At 30.0% G+C, this 22,139-nt stretch overlaps 1 protein-coding gene across 1 annotated transcript; it reads left to right on the forward strand.

Moving 5' to 3' along the window:
• Positions 1-446: 446 nt before the first annotated feature.
• Positions 447-18,633, forward strand: LOC117176545. The gene is made up of 4 exons (XM_033366800.1): positions 447-786; positions 5,187-5,561; positions 9,506-9,856; positions 18,157-18,633. Exons 1-4 carry the CDS (start codon positions 593-595, stop codon positions 18,518-18,520), a joined length of 1,284 nt encoding a protein of 427 aa, XP_033222691.1. The 5' UTR covers positions 447-592; the 3' UTR covers positions 18,521-18,633.
• Positions 18,634-22,139: the final 3,506 nt, after the last annotated feature.

The following is a 22,139-nucleotide window of genomic DNA, read 5'->3' on the forward strand; positions in this document are numbered from 1 at the left end:
ATAGAGATAGAGACTTCCTTCAGAGAGAAACAGAACTTTCGTTCGGTGCTTCGTTCGTTTTTTTTTTTAATTCACTCCCGTACAAAAAGAAGTTTTACTTGAAAAAAAGAGTATCTAGTTATTTAGGAGAAGAATAAAAAAAATTCTTTTTTTGATCAGATGCTTAGTTTGTTTATCATGCTTTGTGAAGTTTGAAATGATTAACAAATGATTTAATTGCTTTAACAATGGTTAAAAAAAGGCGCACCTAGATATTTCGGAAAAGAGTCAAATGGTTCTTTTGTTTTGTCGACCGGACGCTTAGTTTGTTTATAGCAATTTCATAACATTGAAAAATAATTTAAATATTTTAAAAAATTTTTAACATTGGGTTTTGATATGGCGGTTAGTTTCTTTATAATTAATTACAAAAGCTTTCAATCCATATCTGTAGAAAACTTCAGGGACGTCTATTTTTGTGTATTACATACTTTATCGCTTTATCGCTCGCCACAGGAAATAGGCTGGAGAAAAGATTGTGACAGCAACACAAATTCAATATTAGTCAAGAGTTTGTCGATGTTACCACAGTTTTTTTAAACAAGTCGACAAAATGTGGACCTATTTTATGCACTTTTTCTTCATTAATATTTTGTTAACAAGTGCACAAGTAAATAATATGATCTCTGGAAACTCTGGAGATTTCACGTGCTACAGTTTCGGATCTTTGGAAAGTTGCTTGGAGAAGGCAGAAAAAAATACTACATCACTGACTATTAAAGATTCTGATGTTCCTCGTATTCTTGGGTAAATAAACCAAATTTTAAGTAAATATAGTTTTAAGCTTCATTTTAGTTGCAGGGTGTTTAGCGAAATTTCGTTTTCAAATCCCCGGATTTCCTGAATTGGATTTAAAGTTTTCCCGGGTTTTTGTGAATACATGTGTGTCTTAATTTCGCAGCGTATTATTAGTTAAAAAGTACTAAAATATACTAGAAAAGCATAAAAATTTAATATTATTTCATCAGGATCAGTATTAATTTACTCAAAGGACTGGTTTAGGATAAGTGAAAAAAATTGAAATAATAAAGACCAAACATCCTGGCAGAATTAAAGGAGAAATCAGCACAGTTCTGTCAAAACCATGATTGCATTCTATGAAAATTTAACTTTGAAATAAACCAAAGCAAATTTTTTTATTTAGACTTTTTTACAATATTTATGAAGGAATCATCAGAAATTATTCAAACTGGTATCATTGGAAACAGAAATTTTAGGTTTCATCTGACTTTGAGCACAAAAAAGTCATTGTCATACAGAATGTTCCCGAAATTATAAAGATGCTGGAATATAAAAATCCCAAATTGAAATTCCCGACCGAAAATTTCCGAATAATTAAAAATTAGAAATTTAAAGAATAAATCAAGTTTTATTAATTAATATTATTTATTTATTCCGAATACAATAATGAAATATGTAAACAATATTTTTTGTAACATTTTATTTTTTATTTCAACATTTAAGTTCTTTTGGAGCTAAAGTTTATAAAAAACTTAACTAAAAAGCAAAAAAATTTGTAAGGATAACCCTATTGAATAATTAATTCATTTTTTTTAATGTTAATTTTTATTGTTAATTTTTCAATTATAAACTCATTCAGTTTACAGTGTGAGTCTAAAATCCTTTAGTTTAACAATTTATCAATTTAGGTCTTCTTTTTTAAACATACATTTTTAATTTAAAGAATTTTAAAATGCAGTTTTAGAGACTTAAACTATTACAAAACAATTTAAAGCATTCGGAATTAAACTTTTCTCATGAAAAATGTTTCAAATTGATCAACTGTATATATAAACTAAGTAATGATTTTTAAAGCTTAAAATCTCGACTATTAAAAATGGAACAATAATTCTTTTTTCAAAACGATTCTTGTTCTAAATTAAACAGTTTAAAGATCCTAACGCTAACATTTGAACTGCCCCAGTTCACAATTCTCGGCATTATTGATACACAAATGTTAACGTTTCTTTGAAATTTTACACACTGTTTTTAATTATGAAATAAATAGATCCTCTTTCAATTTTGTTTCAGTCTAAAATATTCCATTGTACCACATTGACTTTGGAATTTTTTAATTTGAAAAAACGGCTTTTTCTTCATATCTTGCAGTATTTGACTGTTTATTTAAAATGAACAATTATAAATACAATATTAAAAAGTAACCAATAAGAAACTGCATTTTTTCAAATATAGAGCCTTAAATAATTAAAATTTCAAAATATCAAATTTAAACTTTGAACGATAGAATTTTAATTTTTTTTAATTTTTAATTTTTAGTGAAATTTTTTATTTTCATGTATAAATGACAATTGTTCAATTACACAGTCCCACAAAAAAAAGTTGCCTACACGAGACAAGTGACTAGGCTGCCCTTATAGATTGTTGAGCCGCTGAATCCGAATATGACGTCAGAATTTTTCCTACACGTCTCAATTTTCCCCTAGATGCAGAAAATAGGGCAAGAACTAGGGCTATTCTGGATATTAGTTCGATAATACCAGTATACAGAAGAATAAACGTACAGGTGTCATATTCTTATGTGTTTTAACTCTTAAAGATGAAATTCATATAAAAAAATTCCCCAGTGTGCTTACCGTTTCCCCTAGCTAAGAGAACTCCACGAAAATTGAAGGTCTTGCGCATGTCATACTGACTTTTGAAGCAAAAAATTTAAAAAATGCTATTTCCCCTGCAGTTTTGCACTTTCAATATAAATTTTACCACTAAGTTTTTTAAGGCTGTTACCATTTTCTCCCTAGATGCAAAAAGTAGGGAAAAGCCTAGGGATTTTCTGGTCACACAAGGAATAAAATAAATTGGCCTGAACGAAACAAGTGACGAGGCTACCCTTATGGATTTTGTGCCGCTGAATCAAAATCTAGCCTCAGAATTTCTCTTAACGTCTCAGTTTTCCCCTGGATGCAAAAAATAGGCAAACCCCTAAGGATATTCTGGACGTTATTTTAATAATACCAGTATACGCGAAAATAGACAGATGGATGTTATATTCTTAAGTGCGTCGACTTATAAAGACGTTCCTTTCCGTTTCCTTACGTTTCCCCTAGCTTGGGTAATTCAAGGAAACTAAAGGTCTTTTTCATATTGTATACAGGGTGGACACGCTGGGGTCTACCAAAATGTATGCAACCCCGATACTCACCCATAAGAGTAGCGTTAGCGTATAAGACGGGTTGCATACTTTTCGATAAGCCCAGGCGTGTCCACATATAACCTTCAAAAAGTAAAATTCGAATTTTTTTAGAAATCCTCTGGAGATATGCCTACTTCCAGCGAAATAATATATGTACGAGGGTGGCTCAAAAAGGCTTTTATGTTTTAGAGGTCAACGATCCCCCCAATTTCATTCCAAATGCGAACACAGAAATTCCCTAATTTTTATTTTTCTTATTCTTTGATTTTAACAGGTACCGGTTTTGAGTTAAAGTTTCCCATGTAAAATGCATGGGGAAAAATCAGTTTTTTGAGTTTTTGGAAGAATTTTTTAGAATTTTAAAAAATGTGACGGGAAAGTATGGGGGCCTGTTGAGAATTATCCAACGAAGAATTTTATGTATCAGACATATGGGTTTGACACCTCTAACACACCCTCACAAGTACCTGAAAACTACCCTTAAAACAAAAACTGTCAATTCTTCATAAAATCGACCTTTTGAACACTGTATTCTCGTTCTTTTTTTTTACTTAAAATTATTACTATTGGTCTAGTGGCATATTTATTACCATTGGTTTATTAATTATTAATTATTTAAACAAATAGAATTTGTTCTCAAATAAAAATTGTCTCTAGATGCAAAATGTAGGGAAAAGCCTAGGGAATTTCCGGTCACACAGGCCCACCAAAGAGAAGTTGTCTGCATGGGACAAGTGACTGATTTCGCACAAAAAACTGTAAAGGATATTATGTTTTTGTTATTTTTTCCCGTGTAAATATATATAATCTGAGAAAGCCCTTTATTTTCCCTAGAATTACCCATGCTAGAGGAAATAGAAGGCACACTAAAGAATTTCTGTGTAGAAATTAAGTCTCTACAAGTCGTTGCACTTAAGAATCTAATATCGGTGTGCCTATTTTGGCATATACCGGCACTATCAAAATAACGTGCAAATTATCCCTAGGATTTTACTTATTTTCTGCATCTAGAGGGAAACTGAAACGCGTAAGATCAATTCTGGGGCCACATTTCGATTCAGCGGCTCAAAACCCATAAGGGTAGCCTAGCCACTTGTCCCGTGCAGACAATTTTTTCGTATGGCCTGTGTGACCAGAAATCTCTAAACTTTTCTCTACTTTTTGCATCTAGGGAAAAATTGAGACATGTAGGAAAAATTCTGAGGCCAGATTGTTATTCAGCGGTTCAAAATGCATAAGAGAAATTCCGAGGCCAGATTTGGATTCAGCGGCTCAAAATCCACAAAAGTAGCCCAGCCACTTGTCTTGTGCATACAAATTTTTCGTATGGCCTGTGTGACGAGATAATCCCTAGGCTTCCCCTACTTTTTGCATCTAGGGGGAAAACGAGGCGTGTAGGGCAAATTCTGAGGCCTTATTCGGATTCAGCGGCTCAAAATCCATAAAGTCTCAACTAATCTCCTGCAGACAACTTTTTTTATGGGCCTGTGTTATTGATTTCAAACGGATTGAAATCAAAATAATTGAACTTCTAATTTTAGGTGTGTTTAGGTACCAAACATCTTATATCGTTAAATTTTTCCAACTTAAAACTGATAATAAATTATATCATTTTCTGTATTTAGAAATTCATGGATTCATTCAGTCAGTTTATATTTTTTAATCAGAAATCTTTTAACCGTTTAATATTTGAAAGTTTAACGAAACAAAAAAAATTTATTGTGAACCCGCTTAAATTTGGGAATTGCCGAGAGCTCCTTCCCCGGTAACGTTCAACTCGAAAAACGCTTTTGTTAATGAATCGTATAATTAAATAATAATAATTTTATGCAGAAAATAAACATTTTTAGTTTAAATTTATGACCAAAAATTTCCCTGCAACTTCCGTATTTCTTGAAGTGCCCAAAATTCCCGGCGAATTCCAGGATTTTCTGGGTCGCTAGACATCCTGTCATTGTAATTTTAATTTTAATAAACCATTTTTTGTGCTTTTCAGCCGGGCTTTTGAAAAATTCGGCGCTTTAAAATCGATGGCCATCAACTTATGCGGATTAAAAAAGATACACGCGTATGCATTTATTGGTTTAAACAATTTGGAGAAATTAGATCTTTCACAAAATAGCTTGACTTTACTTGAATCAAGTTATTTCAAATATCTTCCAAACCTGCGGCACTTGGACGTCTCCTTTAATGAAATCAAGGCAATCGATGATATCATATTTTTCGTACTCGAAAAGTTGCAAAATTTCTATTTCGACTACAACAAAATCTCGGCTGTATCTAATCGAATGTTAGAAAGACTGAAGAATGATGGGCCACAGAAAGTGAGTCTCCGCAATGTGAAGATTGGAAGAAATCCTATGAACTGGGAGTAAGTTGTATTTATAATTTTGAAACTAAATTAAAATTTTTCTTTACTATCATATATAATATTCTAGAATAAATTCATTTTGTCCATATCACTCATTCACTCACTTTTCGTGGGATTTTTTTTAGTTAGTAGACATACAATTTAAAAATGATCATTTTCAACGGCTTACTTTTAAGATCCGAATATAAGAATACTTCAATCATCGATTGGTCATTATCATTAGTTAGTCATTAATCATTAAGCCAATTCATTCATTATGAAAAATTCCAATTTGAAATCGTATAATTTTCAACGTTTTTAGAATCATTAAACACTAGCGCTTGTGTTCACACCCGGGTACCCAAGTACCCATCACGGTACATTATTGCATGAAACTGGAGTAAAAGTTAAAATTTCGCTCAAAGCCTCCGAACTATTGTTATTTATCTTAATTCTAAACAAATTGTGCATTTAGAACTTATTCAGGAATTTTATTTGCAAAAACAATCAGCTTCAAAGTATGAATACTTCGCGGATCCACCGAAGGTACCCAGGTACCCACCATAAAAAATTAAGCTCTGAATGAAACATTAATCTCATATCAAGTTACTTGATTCATGCACGTTAAATGTATTGATTGATTATTATTATTATACCATGGCTATCTCCTCTGCCTGGAAAGCCCCTTTCCAAGCATAAACTAACCAATAAGTTTCCGTTGCCATTTGTTTCCGCATTCCCAAAATTACCTAGCACCCTTTCCGTACCCTGACGTTGGACACATTTAAATGGTTCCTGAAGGTGTATTTTACTTCATTTTGTTCACCATAAACTGTAGCGAGCACGCTATGATAAATCATCTTCTGATTCCTACTTTCATTCTAGCCCACAACAATCTGGGAGATACAAATACATGATCCCAGACATACTTTATTGCAATCTCATTCATAATCAGACGTCACCTTGACTGCCATATCATTAACTATCTACTCCTGACCGTATATCAAGTCCATTTTTTAAATCCCCATTTTCTATCTTTCTAGTATTGCATCCCTTTTTTCTTAGTTTAAGGTACACATAAAATATCTAGCTTCCTTACGCGCATAGTTCCTCGTAATTCTCTTCCGCTCTAGCATTCTGAACACCCCGTGTCCATTCATCGGCTGAATCTTGACCTTTTTTACCTTTACCGGATGCATGCGTTTCGTCAACCAAAGTTTCATTTCGTTCCTAGGCTACTTTATTGTTTTTATTATTTATTGCGTAAAGTGTACGCTCAACTACCACCTTAATAAGAGAAATGTATTGTTTGAGTCGAAATCATGCACAAATTAATCAGTCAGTCTTCGTAAGGTGGAGAGTCTAGTTATAACGTCAGTCCCACCAAACTTCGTTCAATAGAGGTGAAGTGTAGGGAGAGAACTAGAATCAATAGAGTTACTATGGTTGGTTTGTGTTGTATACTGAGAAAGGCACCAGCTTTCAGCAGATTACTAATATGTGAGAAAATGAATAGAGTTATTAATAATTCAATGAATTGTTAATTAGTGACTAATTATTCGTTACATTCCGTGTACGGAAACTCCGCGTGCAATAATGTGCATCGAACTGCAGCTTAACAGCTCCGTTCGTGAGGTCCGCTAGGGACACCAAGTGAATTGTTTTGCTTGTTTTGTGTGTTTTAGAGTATTTTGTGCCTTTGGTATGTACTTTTCATATTTATTTATTTGAATAAACAACAAAGAAACGATTTCAATATAGTAATTATTATAGAAGTTGGGGAAAAAGGAGTTGGGCACCCGGGTGTGTAACAACGTGGATAAATTTGGGTGTGCATACAAGGACTACCTTTTAACCCTCGTGTGCACACCCAACTTTATATACGTTGTTATGCACCCGGAGTGCCCACCTTGCCTTTTTAAATTGTTTAAATAATTATGCAATTGAAATCGTTTTCTTGCCATGTATTATAATCAATAAATATCAAAAGTAAGTGCCAAAGGCACAAAATGCTTTGAACATACACACAAAACACCAAAACAATTCCCCTGCTGTGCCTAGCGGAACTCGCAAACGAGACGGTTATGCTGCAGCTCGATGCAAAACGCCGCACGTCGAGTAGCCGTACGCAGAATATAACAAATAATTAATTATTAATTAATAGTTTTTATTGAATTATTATCAATTCTATTATAACTCAACTAACTTCACGTGCATTTATTAAATAATTTGCTAATAAATTAACAATCCACTCAAAGTTGAATTTTTGTATAGTACCCCCTAGGTGTCGGCGATTGGGTTCTTCATGCCCTTTCTATTGAACATAATCATTATTTATTGATATTAATAGTCATAAATCGTTAAAAAAGATGGTATACGTAGAAAAATAGTAAATCAAATTTTTCACCTGAAGGTGCTTAAGATAAAAAATCTAAGCTTTCGAATAAAACAAAAGAAAGAACCTTAATATCTAAAAACGATAAACTTATTTTCTATCTTCATTTTTGACTTTTCTATATTGCATGTTCCTAATTTCAAACCAAAGAGAATTAAGAAAAATACATTTAAATTCAATATGTTTTAAATCAAACAATTACAAATTTACATATTGAAAAACTAACATTTTCAAATTCAAGCTTTAAAAACTGTATCATTGAAAAAAAATCCCTAGAAATAAAACTGTTTTAAAATTAGGTATTCAAAAGTGCATAGTCTTAAACTGGAAAATTGTATAAATTAATTATTTCAGGCTCAAAAAAAAAATGATACCATCCCAAGTTAAATGTTGAAAATGCAGAATTTGATCTCATTCATCTCACTAAAAATGTTAAAAATAAAAAATTCTTTTCTGTATTTTAGAAAACCATTTTTTTATTATATTAAAAACAAAGAATATCCCTTTTTCAATCCGAAAAAAAAACAGAAAATGACCTCCTTTGTATCTTGAGAAACATATGAAAATTACTGAATTTTTTCCCCTTAAACTCAACAGAAATTTTTGAAATACGAAATTTTCCTATTTGAATTCAAAAATATCTTGAAAACAAAAATTCCCTGTTCCAATGCAAAACCAAATTAAATACCAACCATTCCCCCCTTCGAATTGAATAAAAATGTTAGAAACAAAAAATTTCACTTGCGATCAAAATAATATTTGTAATAAAAAAGTGTTTTCTCTAATTCAGAAAAATATAAAAACCAAAATGTACTCCTTTCCAACTCAATAAAAGTTATAATAATTAAACGATTTTAAATTGAAAATCGTGTTTTTACAATCAAAATTAAAGAGGCTTCAAATGTTTAATTAACAAGATACAAAAAAGTTTCAATATTCGAATTGTTGGTGAATAATTTTTTTACGTTTAAATCAAGTTCGGATCCGTTTAATTTGTATCGTTCCATAGTAGATATGTGATGCTCAGAATAAAACAAGTTTTCACTTTTAATTGCTTCGGATTAAAAATTAACTAAATTCCAAAGTTTTAACTTTTAAATGATTCAAATTTAAAGGCTTTTAATTAAAAATAATACAATTTCATTTCTTTAAAATTAGAAATTAAACCATTTTTAACATCCATTTTTCAACTATAAATACTTCTAACATGAATAGGTTTCAATTTTATACGCATTTTATTGTCCCTTAATGAAAATTTTGCCTAATCTAAAATTGTTTGATTTGTAACGTTTTTAATTCAAATCGTACAATATATATGCTTATATTTCAAACCCTTCCAATTGGAAATTATTAATTATAAAATTTCTTTTAAACTTTGTTAAAACCCAACATTTAAAAAAAGTTCATAATGGGTTTTTAATCTGTTTATATTTTTAACGTTAAAAATAAAAATCTAGAGAAGTGAATACGGGCGTGTATTTCCTGTTAGTTTTTTAATTGAATAAGAGACCAAAAAATGTAGAAATTTAATTTGCGAAAATGTTCAAACGAAAACTTCATTTTACAACAGGCATCGAATCTTGCTGACTAGAAGATTGGACGATCTGAGCATAAATTACAAAGATGATTGGGAGAATTGGAATTGGTTGAGCAGCACAATTAGGGAATGCCAAGAAAATGGATTCATGGGGTTACCAGGTGATCAAGCCTTAAACTGTGCTATTGAAAAATTATTAGACTTTGCTCAAGAAAATTTGGAAAAAACAACTTACACTCCTTGTGTCCCTGAAGCCACAACGTTAGTAAACTGCTTTAAAGGCAATGTAACCCAGCTTCAAAACATCGATGGTATTCGATTTGCTATCGAAGGATTTGGAAGCGTAATCAAACCACTGAATGACATCCATGGACGATTCCACATGTATGAGACAAATTTAAATAATTGTTGCTCTAAATATAATTTTTTTCAAAACAAGAAAACTAATTTCGTTTGTTGTGAATTCGATAAAATTTCTGGCCCCCTCCCATAAGTTTCCATTTCCACACAAGGGTTAAATTGAAGGCTCGCAAAGCAGAACCCAACAAGCGCTCGAGCAGTACGTAGGAGTGGGGATGACGCGCAGAATACGCGAACCATCAATATAACCCTTGTATGAAAAAGGAAACTTATGGCAGGGGCCCGAAAATTTGTTCTAATTCACAACAAAATAAATTAGTTTTTTGCTGAAAAAAAATTATATTTAGAGGTCGCTCAAGCTCCATGAATTTTAACACATATTTCCCATAAGAAAGAGAAAGACGTTTTTTAACCATTTTATTCAGAATCGTCAATATTAGCTGAATCGAATTGAAACTTAAAATTTCTCTTTCCAATTACCTATAAAAAATAAATGAATAATTCTTCTTTCATTATCTGCCCTATAAATTTGTTTTATAGGGTCCCAAAAAAACATTCTAAGCGAGAAAATAGGTTGTGCAAGTTTTTGGCGCTAATTATAATTTTTTTGTGATTTTTCTGATTAGAATTGTTTCTAGTAGATGAAATACTACTTTATATTGATGATTAGGTGTATACATAAATTGTTTCAGCCATTTATTTTTGTTTTTAGCCATTTTCTCTTGGAATAGTGTTTAAAAAATTCAGTTTTTTCTACCAATTTTCCATTGTTTGTCAAATTTTCAAGTAAAGTGAAGCAATACCTAATAAATGTTAAACATAATTCTTTAAGCATTTTATCATTATTGTTAATAACATTCTCTTAGAATAATGCGAGAAAATTGCTGTTTTTTCTGAAATTTTCAAATATTTTTCTACTTTTCACTTGAAGTAAGCTAATAAATAATTTAATTTGGTAAAAATAATTATTTATAACTATATTTTTTATTGATATTACATAATTGCGGTTTTTTATGCAATTTTTAACTATTTTCTCAATTTCTACTTAGTAAAGTAGTAAAAAATGAAAGTTAACGAACATATTTGTTTAAACAGTTTGTTAATGTTTATAACTATCTACTCTTAGATAATTTCTAAAAAGTTTTGGTTTCTTTAGAACTCTCAAACTTTTTGTACACTTTTCACTTACTTAGTGAGGTAACACTTAACGCAAGTTAAGAAGCATCCTTCTTTAAACATTTTCTTATTGCTTATAACTATATTTTCTTAGGTAGGACTACATAGGTCTTTAAGTAATATGATACATGTAGAAAATTTAAAACATATTTCCAATATTTGTTTTATTAAAAAAAAATACATTCACAAAATCAATCAGATGGTTTAAAATATGGTTCTCTCTAATGTTTATTTATTATTTGTTTATAACTAAAAAGGCAAATCAAAATTGAAAATTTATGAAAAAACTGTCATTTCTAGTATTATTCTAAGAGAATATTATCAACAATAATAATAAATTGTTTCAACAATTATGTTTGTTAACATTTATTAACTATTGCCTCACTGTAATTGAAAATTGGACAAAAATTGGAAATTTTTTGAGAAAAACCGCGACTTTTTATTTCTATTCTGTGAGAGAATTGCATAAAACAATAATCAATTGTTTACACAATTTATGTGAATATTTAATTAGAAGTATAAAGTAGTATTTTATTTATTAGAATCAATTTGCATTTTTTAAGCGCAAAAATCAGGTCCATCTACTCAGCGCCGCCACAAAGGCATATTATAAAGTGGAAAACGCCATATTTTTTTGCTTTTTTTTACTCTATTATGACATATATTACGTGTTCCAAAAAACTACCCCTATGTCATATACAACTATCCCCCCGGTGATCAATAACGTTGTCAAAATGGAAAAAATACCCTCAAATATGTAAACACGATTTAGCGCTTCAAATTAATTACATGGCACTTGAAAATTTGCCCCCCTTTATAATTTTCCCCAATAAGTACCCTCCCACGTGAAGGTATGCAGCGGAACATATGTGTAGGAAAAAAGAATAAAAAATAATAAAACTTAGAAGAAACTGTTAGGTGATATTTTTTTGCTCTCCGATAATATATAATACTTTACCCAAAAACTACCCCTAAGTCATACATACCCTCCCCTCGGCATCAGAAACGTTTTAAATATTGTAAAACCACCATGAGCAATGCAAAAATGATTTAGAACTCCAAATTAATTACATGCCACTTTGAAATTTCCATCTCATTGTAATTTCCTCAAAACTACCCTTCCACGTGAACGTATGCAGCGGAAAATATATATGTATGAAAAAAGGATAAAAGTAATAGAACTTAGAAAATCCTGTTAATTGATATTTTCCCCTTTTTTTCTCTTTGATAATATATAATACGTTCCCGAAAAACTACCCCTAAGTCATAAATACGTACCCCTTGTAATCAGAAACGTTTTAAAAGGTGGAAAACCACCTTGAATAATGTAAAAATGATTAAGAACTTCAAATTGATTACATGACACTTCAAAACTTCCCCCTTTTTATAATTTCTCCGAAAAACTACCCTTCCGCTTGAACATATGCTACCGAAAATATATATGTATGAAAAAAGCAATAAGAATAATAAAACTTAGAAAACACTATTAGTCGATATTTTTTTATTTTTCTTTGCTTTCCAATGAAATATAATATGTTCTCCAAAAATTACCCCTAAATCATACATACCCCGCCCTCGTGATCAAAAACGTTTTAAAATATGGAAAACCACCTTGAACAATCTGAGCATGATTTAGAATACCAAATAAATTATATTACACTTAAAAATTCCCCCTTCTCTATAATTTTCCCGAAAAACTACCCTTGGACATGAACGTATGCAGCAGAACATATATATGTATGAAAAAAGTATTAAAGATAATAAAACTAACAAAAAACTGTTACTCGATATTTTTTTGTTCTTCTTTTGCTCTCTGATAATATCTAATGTGTTTCCAAAAAACTACCCCTAAGTCATACAAACCCTCTCCTCGTGATCAAAAACGTTTTTAGAGTTGGAAAACCACCTTTTAAAATGTAGACATGCTTAAAAACTCAAAATTAATTACATTGCACTTCAAAATTTCCCCCTCATTATCGTTTCCTCAAAAAACTACCCTTCCACGTGAATGTGTGCAGCAGAAAATATATGTAAGAAAAAGCATAACAAATAATACGAGGGGTAGGTGTGTACGTCTCAGAGGTAGTTTTTGGGGAACGTATTATATATTACCGGAGAGCAAAAAAGAGCAAAAAAAATCAACTAACAGGGTTTTCTAAGTTGTATTATTTTTAATGCTTTTTTCATGCAAATATGTGTTCTGCTGCATACGTTCACGTGGAAGAGTAGTTTTTTGGAAAATTATAATGAGTGGAAAATTTTTAAGTGTCATGTAATTAATTTGGAATTCTAAATCATTTTCACATTGTTCAAGGTGGTTCTCCAACTTTTCAAACGGTTTTGATGCCAAGGGGAGGGTACGTATTTTTTAGGGGTAGTTTTTCGGGTACGTATGATATATTATCGGAGAGCAAAAAAAGAGCAAAAAAATATCAACTGACTTTGTTTTCCAAGTTTTCATATTTTTTATTATTTTTTTAATACATAGATATATGTCCCAATGCATACGTTCAGGTAGAAGGGTAGTTTTTTAGCAAATGTGATAATGAGGGTGAAATTTTAAAGTGTAATGTAATTAATTTTGAGGTCTAAACCATGTCTACAATTTTTTAAGGTAGTTTTTTAACTTTAGAAACGTTTTTGATCACGAAGGGTATGCATGTATGACTTAGGGGTAGTTTATTAAAAACGCATTAGATATTATCAGAAGGCAAAAAAAGAACAAAAAAATATCGACTAATAGTGTTTTGTAAGTTTTATTATTTTGTATGCTTCTTTCATACATATATATGTTACGCTGCATACGTTCATGTGGAAGGGTAGGTTTTCGGGAAAATTATATATTTTATTATATTTTTATATTTTTATTATATTATATTATATTATATAAATTATAAATCATGTTCACATTGTTTAATCCCAATGGGAAATGCCTGTATTAAGCCGTAACTTACATCTGGCGCAGTACTGAGCCAGTGGTTTTGCCAACGTCCAACCAAATCTTGGCGAAACAGTGCTGGCGCGGTACTGGATAAATTAGCCATGCCAACGTCTAGCCAAGACTTGGGGAACGAGTACTGGAGCAGTACTGGGGGAATCACTGCTGACTTTGAACCACGATAACTCGGTGAAGAAAAGAGGTAGGGCATTTTTTTTAATAGTTGAAAGCTTTTGAAATTCCACGTCAAACGGTGCTTAATAGATATTTTTTGACGTTTTGAAGAGAAGACAGAACGTGAGAAGTTATAAAAAAGTTCAAGATTTTCTAAAATGTTATATCTCGACATAAACGAATCTGAGTTGAGTTTTAGTCAACGATCAGCTACCGCCATTTTTGTTGGATTCGTAATAAATGTATAGAAATTCATACGCAAAATAAAGCAAATCTATCCTTTAAGCGATATTACAGTTCACACAGCTTATGCAGGCCTCTTTTTGTTATGAATTTAAACGAGCGTCGGCTTAACTCTGTCTAATCTTCATGTCCAATACTGCGCCAGTACTGCCCACCAGCACTGATGCAGTGCTGAAATCCAGTACCGAACATAGTTCTCATCCCAAGGTGCTATCAGCACTACACTAGTACTGGTCGTCAGTATTACGCCGGCGCTGCCAGTGCTGGCGCAGTACTGAGCCAGTAGTCAATTTCCCATTGGGAACTTATTATATATTATCGAAGAGCAAAAAAAAGGAACCAAATATCAACTAACAGGGTTTTTTAAGTTCTATTATTTTTATCCTTTTTTCATACATATATATCTTCCGCTGCATACGTTCACGTGGAAGTGTAGTTTTTCAGGAAAATTATGAAGAGGTGGAAATTTCCATGTATCATGTAATTAATTTGGAATTCTAAATCATTTTAACATTGTTGAAGGTAGTTTTCCATTTTTTTAACGTTTCTGATCATGAGGGTTAGGTATGGATGACTTAAGGGTAGTTTTCCGGAAACGTATTATATATTATCAAAGAGCAAAAAAAGAGCCAAAAAATATCAACTAACAGTTTCTTCTAAGTTTGATTATTTTTAATGCTTCTTTCATACATATATATGTTCTGCTGCATAGGTCAACGTGGAAGGGTAATTTTAGGTATATTATAATGAGAGGAAAATTTTCAAGTGTCATGTAATTAATTTGGAGTTCTAAATCATTTTGTCATTATTCAAGGTGGTTTTCCACCTTTTAAAACGTTTTTGATCGCGGTGGGAGGGTAGTTGTCTAAGACTTAGGGGTAGTTTTTTTAGAAACGTAATATATGTCATCATAGAGCAAAAAAATATCAAAAAAATCTCTACTTATCGTTTATGGCATTATAATAATTTTTAGTGAGTTTTCGTAGGTGGCGGCGCTGAGTGGACGTCCTGCTAGCACCGCCACCCTTCTCTCCGAAGTTTAAAGAGCAAAAAAATTTTGTTTTTAGCATAAAATTAGAAATAAAAGCAAGAAAATATGGCGTATTCCATTTTATAATTTGCCTTTGTGACGGCGCTAAGTGGACGGACCTGCAAAAATCAGAAGTAACTCCAAAAACTCGCAAAACCCATGTTTTCACTTATGGTGTTTTTGGGACACTATAAAACAAAATTATAGGGTTGATATTTAAAAAGCAATATTTTATTCGTATTATATGGCTAAATGTAAACAGAAATGTTAAGTTCCAACTCCATTTAGCTCATGTTTACGATTCTCAATAAAATTTACAAAAGCGTATTTTTTCTTATGCGAAATACGTGTTAAACAAATTTGCGAGCGATATACTTACAAGTTTAATAAAACCAATGCATTTTTGAATTTCACACAAAAAGTTTTCCAATGCATTTTTGCATTTCACACAAGGGCTAATGTAGGCGACGGTTAAAAAACTACGGCACGCTATTTTAAAAAAATGTTTCCACCCCTCGCCTTCTTCGTCATAGATCATCACACTAAGATTCAATCCCCCAGGCCGACGTCACGAATACAACCCCCCCCCCCTGTACCCGATTTAAGTAAAAAAAATATCTTCGATGTAATTTGATATACAACAAAAATAAAACACGAAATATACAAATATATCTTAACAGTGTTCACAACCAATAAAGCTAGCTCTCCAGATAGGGGAAATAGGGTGATTTTTTTACGAAAATATGGAAATAATAGAGGAAATAACGCTTTTTAATACAATTAATGTATAGATATCATATTGAATAATTCAATAGAAAACTCTTTAAGATTTCCAGTCCAAATATATTGCAATTTTCGTAAAATTGTTGAATTTTCAAACAAAAAATGTTATTTTTCTACCAAAAGAAATGATTTTTAACCAACTAGTTGAGTTTAAAATTACAAAGATGATTGTTCAACCTACAAAAAATGATTCTTCATTCAATTGCTCGACCTAAAAAAAAAGATTAAATTTCAAAACACAAAAAGTTGAATTTTTTAACAAATTTTTGTATCTTCAAACCAAAAGACAAACTGTTTAGAAGATACTTAAATTTTCAACCAAGAAAGGTGAATTTTCAACCATTTACTTTTACAAAAAAAAGATAAATTTTCAACAAAATAATTTACATTTTAAGTAAGAACGATCAATTTTCATCAAAAAATAGAATAGCTAAACTTTCAGTTGAAGAAATTATATCTAAACAACAAAAAAACGAATTTTCAACAAATCAACTACAAAGTAGTTAAATTTTCCTGATGTGAAATTTGAGCGAATTTTGCGAAAGATGGGCCTGACTCGGTACAATTCAATAATAACTTAATAAGTTTAAAAATCGCGTTCATATTTCAGACTGTTTCTCTTATACCCCTTTTTGAAGAACTCTTTTTTTCACTGTCTTAAAAAAACTTCCTCTGATTCACGGTTTTTCGGTTAAATGCGAACTGAATTAATAGAACCCAATAAGAAATTTAAACTACACATATTTCTAGTAAAATGTTAATTTTTTTTGGTGAAGAAGTCTACTATTATATTTCTGATTCGCAATTCATCTCGTCTGTTTGAAATTTAATTATTTTAGTAAATATCGAGCTATTTTGTTGAAAGTCATCTTTTTGGGTCAAAAAATCAACTATTTAACTAATTAGTTGCAAAAGCGTTTTTTTTTTTGTTGAGAATTAAATTTGTAACAAAAAATGTGACTATCGCGTTTTTCGTTAAAATTTATGTTTTTATTTAAAAATTGATCTCTCCTAGTTAAAAATTCAATAATTTCATTAAAAACTCAGGTATTTTATTGAAAAATCGGCTTATTTTGGAAGAAGATTAATCTACTTGGTTGAAAATTCACATTTTCGGGTTTTTAATTTAACATTTTCATAGAAAACTCGTCTTTTCTGGCTTGAAAATTTAACAATTTGGTAAAAAATTTAACTGGTCGGTCGAAAATTCACATTTTCGGGTTTTCAATTTAACTTTTTTGTATAAAATTAATCTTTTTGAATTGAAAATTTAGCAATTTGTTAAAAAAATTAAACTGCTTGGTTAAAAAATTAACTTTTTGTTCAAAATGTAACTCTTTTGGTAGACAATTCAATTATTTAAATGGAAATTCATCGCATTTTGTTGAAAAATCGCCTTTTTATGGAAAATTAGTCTACTTCTTAAGATTCACGTCTTTGGTTCAAAGTGTAACTACTTGTTTAAAATACATTTTCGTTCAAGCTAAAATTGATCTTTTAATTTGAAAATGTAATTATTCCATGTTCAGATGAAATTTTAATCTTTGTTAGTTAAAAATTAAACTAGATGGTTGAAAATTCATGGTGGGAGATTTTTTGTTAAAAATTCATCTGCTTCCTTGAGAATTTACCTATTCTGTTAACAATTAGTATTTGTTGGTTAAATTTAACTGGTTTTCAACTATACTATTCGGTTAAAAACTCATCTATCTGGTTTAAAATTCCTTTGTTTCTTTTAAAATTTGGTAGAATATTAATCTTCTTGGTTGTAAATTCATCTTTTTATGATAAAAATTCAACTATCTTCTGAAAAAAGTGTCTTTTTTCTTTAAAATATAAGTACATATTTGGTTATAACTTCAATTATTTTGTTGAAAATTTCTCTTGTTTGTTAACCCCCCTTTGCCTTAGCAGTGTGTCGTAGTTTTTGGCCTCTATTCTTAACAATTAGCTTTATTATATTGTAATTAATTTTTTTAGAACTCCAGAGTACAAGACAAAACTGGATCACCAAGTTTTGAATTATGTTGCCAGCCAGTCTGAATGGGCCTGGTTTGAAGATGTTATCAATTCTTGTAAGAGTGGATTATATGAGGAAGCAATCCTGGATTGTGAAGTGCAGCAACTATTGGATTTCACATTTTCCATTTTTAACGATTCTCAGTCACTTGAGGCCTCATCAAGCCAAACTTTTTGCAGCGATCAAGTCAACTCTTTACTTCTGTGTTCCAGATTTACACCAGTTGTTGACGATATTGCTGCTCGAAGAGCCTTGGAAGGTTTCAAATACATTTTACCACAAATGGACACTTCCCTCGGAAGGCTAAATGAGGGTTTACTCTAAGAAAAATGTACAAATCTTAAATTTCACTAAAGGGAAGGATCTTTTCTGCCGATTTTTATAAGCTTTTTGATTAAGCTTCTTTAACCCTGAATAAAACGCATATTCTAAATTAAGTCTAAAAATATCTTTTTATTTTTACTTGCATTAAACGACATACGAAATAAGTATATTCAGGTAAAATATTATGGAAATACATTAAAATACCTAAGATTCCAAATCGAAGAATATATTGAATTTTGCACAAACAAGATTAATTTTCTAACTAAGAAGACAAATTTTCAACAAAACACAAGAGTTGTCTACCTATAATTGAATTATTATTTTAGAATTAAATTTAATTACGTTTCTTTTATTTGTAGTTTTTCAATTATTCTTTTTAATTAAAATCAATTTTGTTTACAATAATTAATTTGAATTTTCAATTTATAAACGATAAATTTCTTATAAAAAATGGATTAGTGAATCAGATAAAAAATTTAATTTTTAACAAAGCCAAAAACGAATTTTCAACAAAAAAGTTAAACTTTCAATCGAAGAGGTACATCTTTAAGAAAATTAAATTTTTAACAAACTAGTTCAACTTTCAACGAAGTAGTTGAACTTTCAACTAAAAAAATATTAATTTTTAACCCAATAGTTAAATTTTTAACCGAAAATAAAAATTTTCCAGCAAGAAGATTAATGTTCTAAAGAAAAGCGCGAATTTTTCAACAAAATACAATACGGTTCAACAAAATTGTTAAATTTTGAAGCTCAAAACACAAATTATTTGTAAACTGATTACATTTTCATCCGAAAATATAGATTTGTAAAAAAAAATTCATTTCTAACCAAATAGTTTAATTTTATACCAAATTGTTCAATCCTCAACCAATCCAAGTTAATTGAGACCCAAACAGTTAAATTTTAAACCACAAAGGTTGAACTATCTATTAAAACTATTAATTTTCGACTAAAAAATTTGTATAAATATTTATTTTTTAGTTTTATTTGTTTATTTGTTTTTAAAGTTATATAAATATAATTTTCCAACGATTTTTTTAGAAAATTCGAAAAGATTGTTGAAGATTTCCATTATGTCAAATAAAAATTTCAACGAAAAAGTTTATCTTTGATCATAAAATAAAATTTCTAGAAAATAGTTGCTACCAGGAAGATTGATTTTCTAAAAAAAAACAAGAATTTCCAATGAAATAATTACATTTTCTACCAAGTAGCTGAATTTTCAACCAAAAAGATTAATTTCCAATGAAAAATGTAATAGTTGATATGTTAATAAAAACCCAATTGAGTTCATATAAAAAGATAAATTTTTATCAAAATAGTTGAATCATCAATCGAAATTGATTAATTTTCAAACAAAAATTTGAATTTTCAACTACAAAAATGTCAATGCTAAACGATAAATATAATAGTATGTAGTTGATATTTCCATGAAAAAAGATTTTAATTTTAAATCAAAGAAAGTATAATTAATGTCAAAAATGTGATTCATTCTTAACCAAACAAGACGAATTTTCAACAAAATTTGTAAATTTTCATTCAATAGTTACATTTTCAACCAAGAATGATTAATTCTAAACGACAAATGTAATTGTTGAAATTTCAACTAAAAGTGATTTTTTTTTAATCGAAAAGAGTTCAATTCATCTAAAAAGACGTATATTAAATAAAACAGTTAAATCCTCAACCAAAACAGATCATTTGCAACCAAGTAGTTATATTTTTAACAACAACAAAAAAAGATTAAGTTTCTACTAAAAGACATGAATTTCCAAACATCTATTAAACTTTTATTCAAAAAATTTCACAAGATTTAAAGGAAAAATTTGGGGAAAAAATGAAAAAATTTCAGAAGAATCGAAAGGTTGGATTATACATATATCTCCAAGAATTTAAAAGCTTTCGAGGGATTTCAAATATTTTTAACTATTTGAACGGTTTTTTAGAGAATTACATTGAATAAATGTAATTTCATTTATATTCCGGGGATTTTCCAGGAATGCCAAAGAATTTTGTAGCATTTCCAAAGATGTCAAGAGATTTTAAAAAGTTTCACTACATTTACAGAACTTTAAATCATAGACCTCCAATTATTATAAAGGATTTACGGGATTTAAAGAATTTCAAGACATTAAACTATTTTAACAAATTTTAAAGAATTTCAATGCATACATCCAAAACTTTGAGGCATTTTAAAGAATTTTTTGGAATTTAAAAATATTTTACCTAGATTTTAAGGATTTTCTAGAAAAATTGGATAAATAAATTAAATACAATTTTAAGGTATTCCTAGCGATTCCAAAAATTTCAAGGAATTTTTAGGTACTTTAAAGAATTTCAGATGATCTGAAAGATTTAATTAAATCTCTAAGAATATAATAAATTTCGAAAAATTTGAAAGGGTTTATTTTTTAATTAATGACTTTATATTTTAGGGATTTCAAATGATTTTTTCTTATTTTCATGATTTTTTGAGATTACTTATATATTTTTGAAGATTCAAAGAAAATTAATTCAGAAATTTCATTAGATCCTTAACCCTCTACCGCCCACAGTGGCATATATGTAACGTTTGGAAGACTTGAGTTTTTTTAAATATGACTTTGAGACGAACAGAAATTTTTAACACAAGGATTTACATGAAAGTCAGGACGGTAATGAGCTAGAATTTTAGTTTTGTATACACTCCGCCATAGGAATAATATGCCTAAATATCTCAAAATTCAGAAAAAAGGAATGTTTTAAGGGCGGTAGCGGGTTAAGTATTTCAAAGATTTTAGGTGGCTTTACAAACTTCGGTTCTTTATAGAAAATTTTAATGAATAATTTTAATTTAATTTTCATTCTATAAGAATCTTAAATTATTTCGACTTATTTCAAAAAATTTTTACGATTGCATATTTATATGAATATATGGAATTTCTATACATATTAAAAGGTTCCACCCACAAATGTCAAAGAACTTCAAAGAATTTTGTAGCATTTTCAAACATTTCAAAGAATTTCACAAAATTTAATGGATTTTATATGGTCTCCATATAAATTAAAAAGATTTCCAGTATTCTAAAGATTTCAAGGAATCTGAACTTTCATTTTCTTTTGAAAACTTTAATTTAATTTACATTCAAAGAATATAAAACTATTTCTGCTTATTTAAATAGATTTTACGATTATATTTATGTTTTTTGAAAGGTTCCAAAGAATTTTAGAGAGTTAGTCAAAGATACAAGGGTCGCGAGGGGTTCTGAATGCAATACTGATCATTACCTTCTGATCTCAAAAATTAACTTAGGTCGGGGTTGGAGAAAAAAGAGACCCAAGAAAGCAAAACAAACGCGAATCAAAATTGAGAACCTACAGAAACCGGATGTGCGCATAGATTTCCAAAATAAGATAATCGAAAGCATAGATAGGGCAACATGGGAGCACCGTATAAAAAACAAAGATTTAGAAGGCGCCTGGACAATGTTACGGGATATCCTTGTTAGATGCACAATCGAAGTATGTGGTACCTCAATTGTAGGAAGAATGTCTGGTGATGCGTGGTGGAATGATGAAATTCAGGCTGCCCAAAAAGCAAAAAGAGAAGCGTACAAGAGAACTTTGAACATCGCAG

This window comes from Belonocnema kinseyi, chromosome 7 (genome assembly GCF_010883055.1).
Source record: "Belonocnema kinseyi isolate 2016_QV_RU_SX_M_011 chromosome 7, B_treatae_v1, whole genome shotgun sequence".
Taxonomy (NCBI): Eukaryota; Metazoa; Arthropoda; class Insecta; order Hymenoptera; family Cynipidae; genus Belonocnema; species Belonocnema kinseyi.

Bases quoted from the DNA above. Each gene is read 5' to 3' on its own strand.
- LOC117176545 (XM_033366800.1), top strand. From the start codon at position 593: ATGTGGACCTATTTTATGCACTTTTTCTTCATTAATATTTTGTTAACA. The intron at 787-5,186 runs GTAAATAAACCA...TGTGCTTTTCAG, and splicing joins GATGTTCCTCGTATTCTTGG to CCGGGCTTTTGAAAAATTCG. The intron at 5,562-9,505 runs GTAAGTTGTATT...ATTTTACAACAG, and splicing joins AGAAATCCTATGAACTGGGA to GCATCGAATCTTGCTGACTA.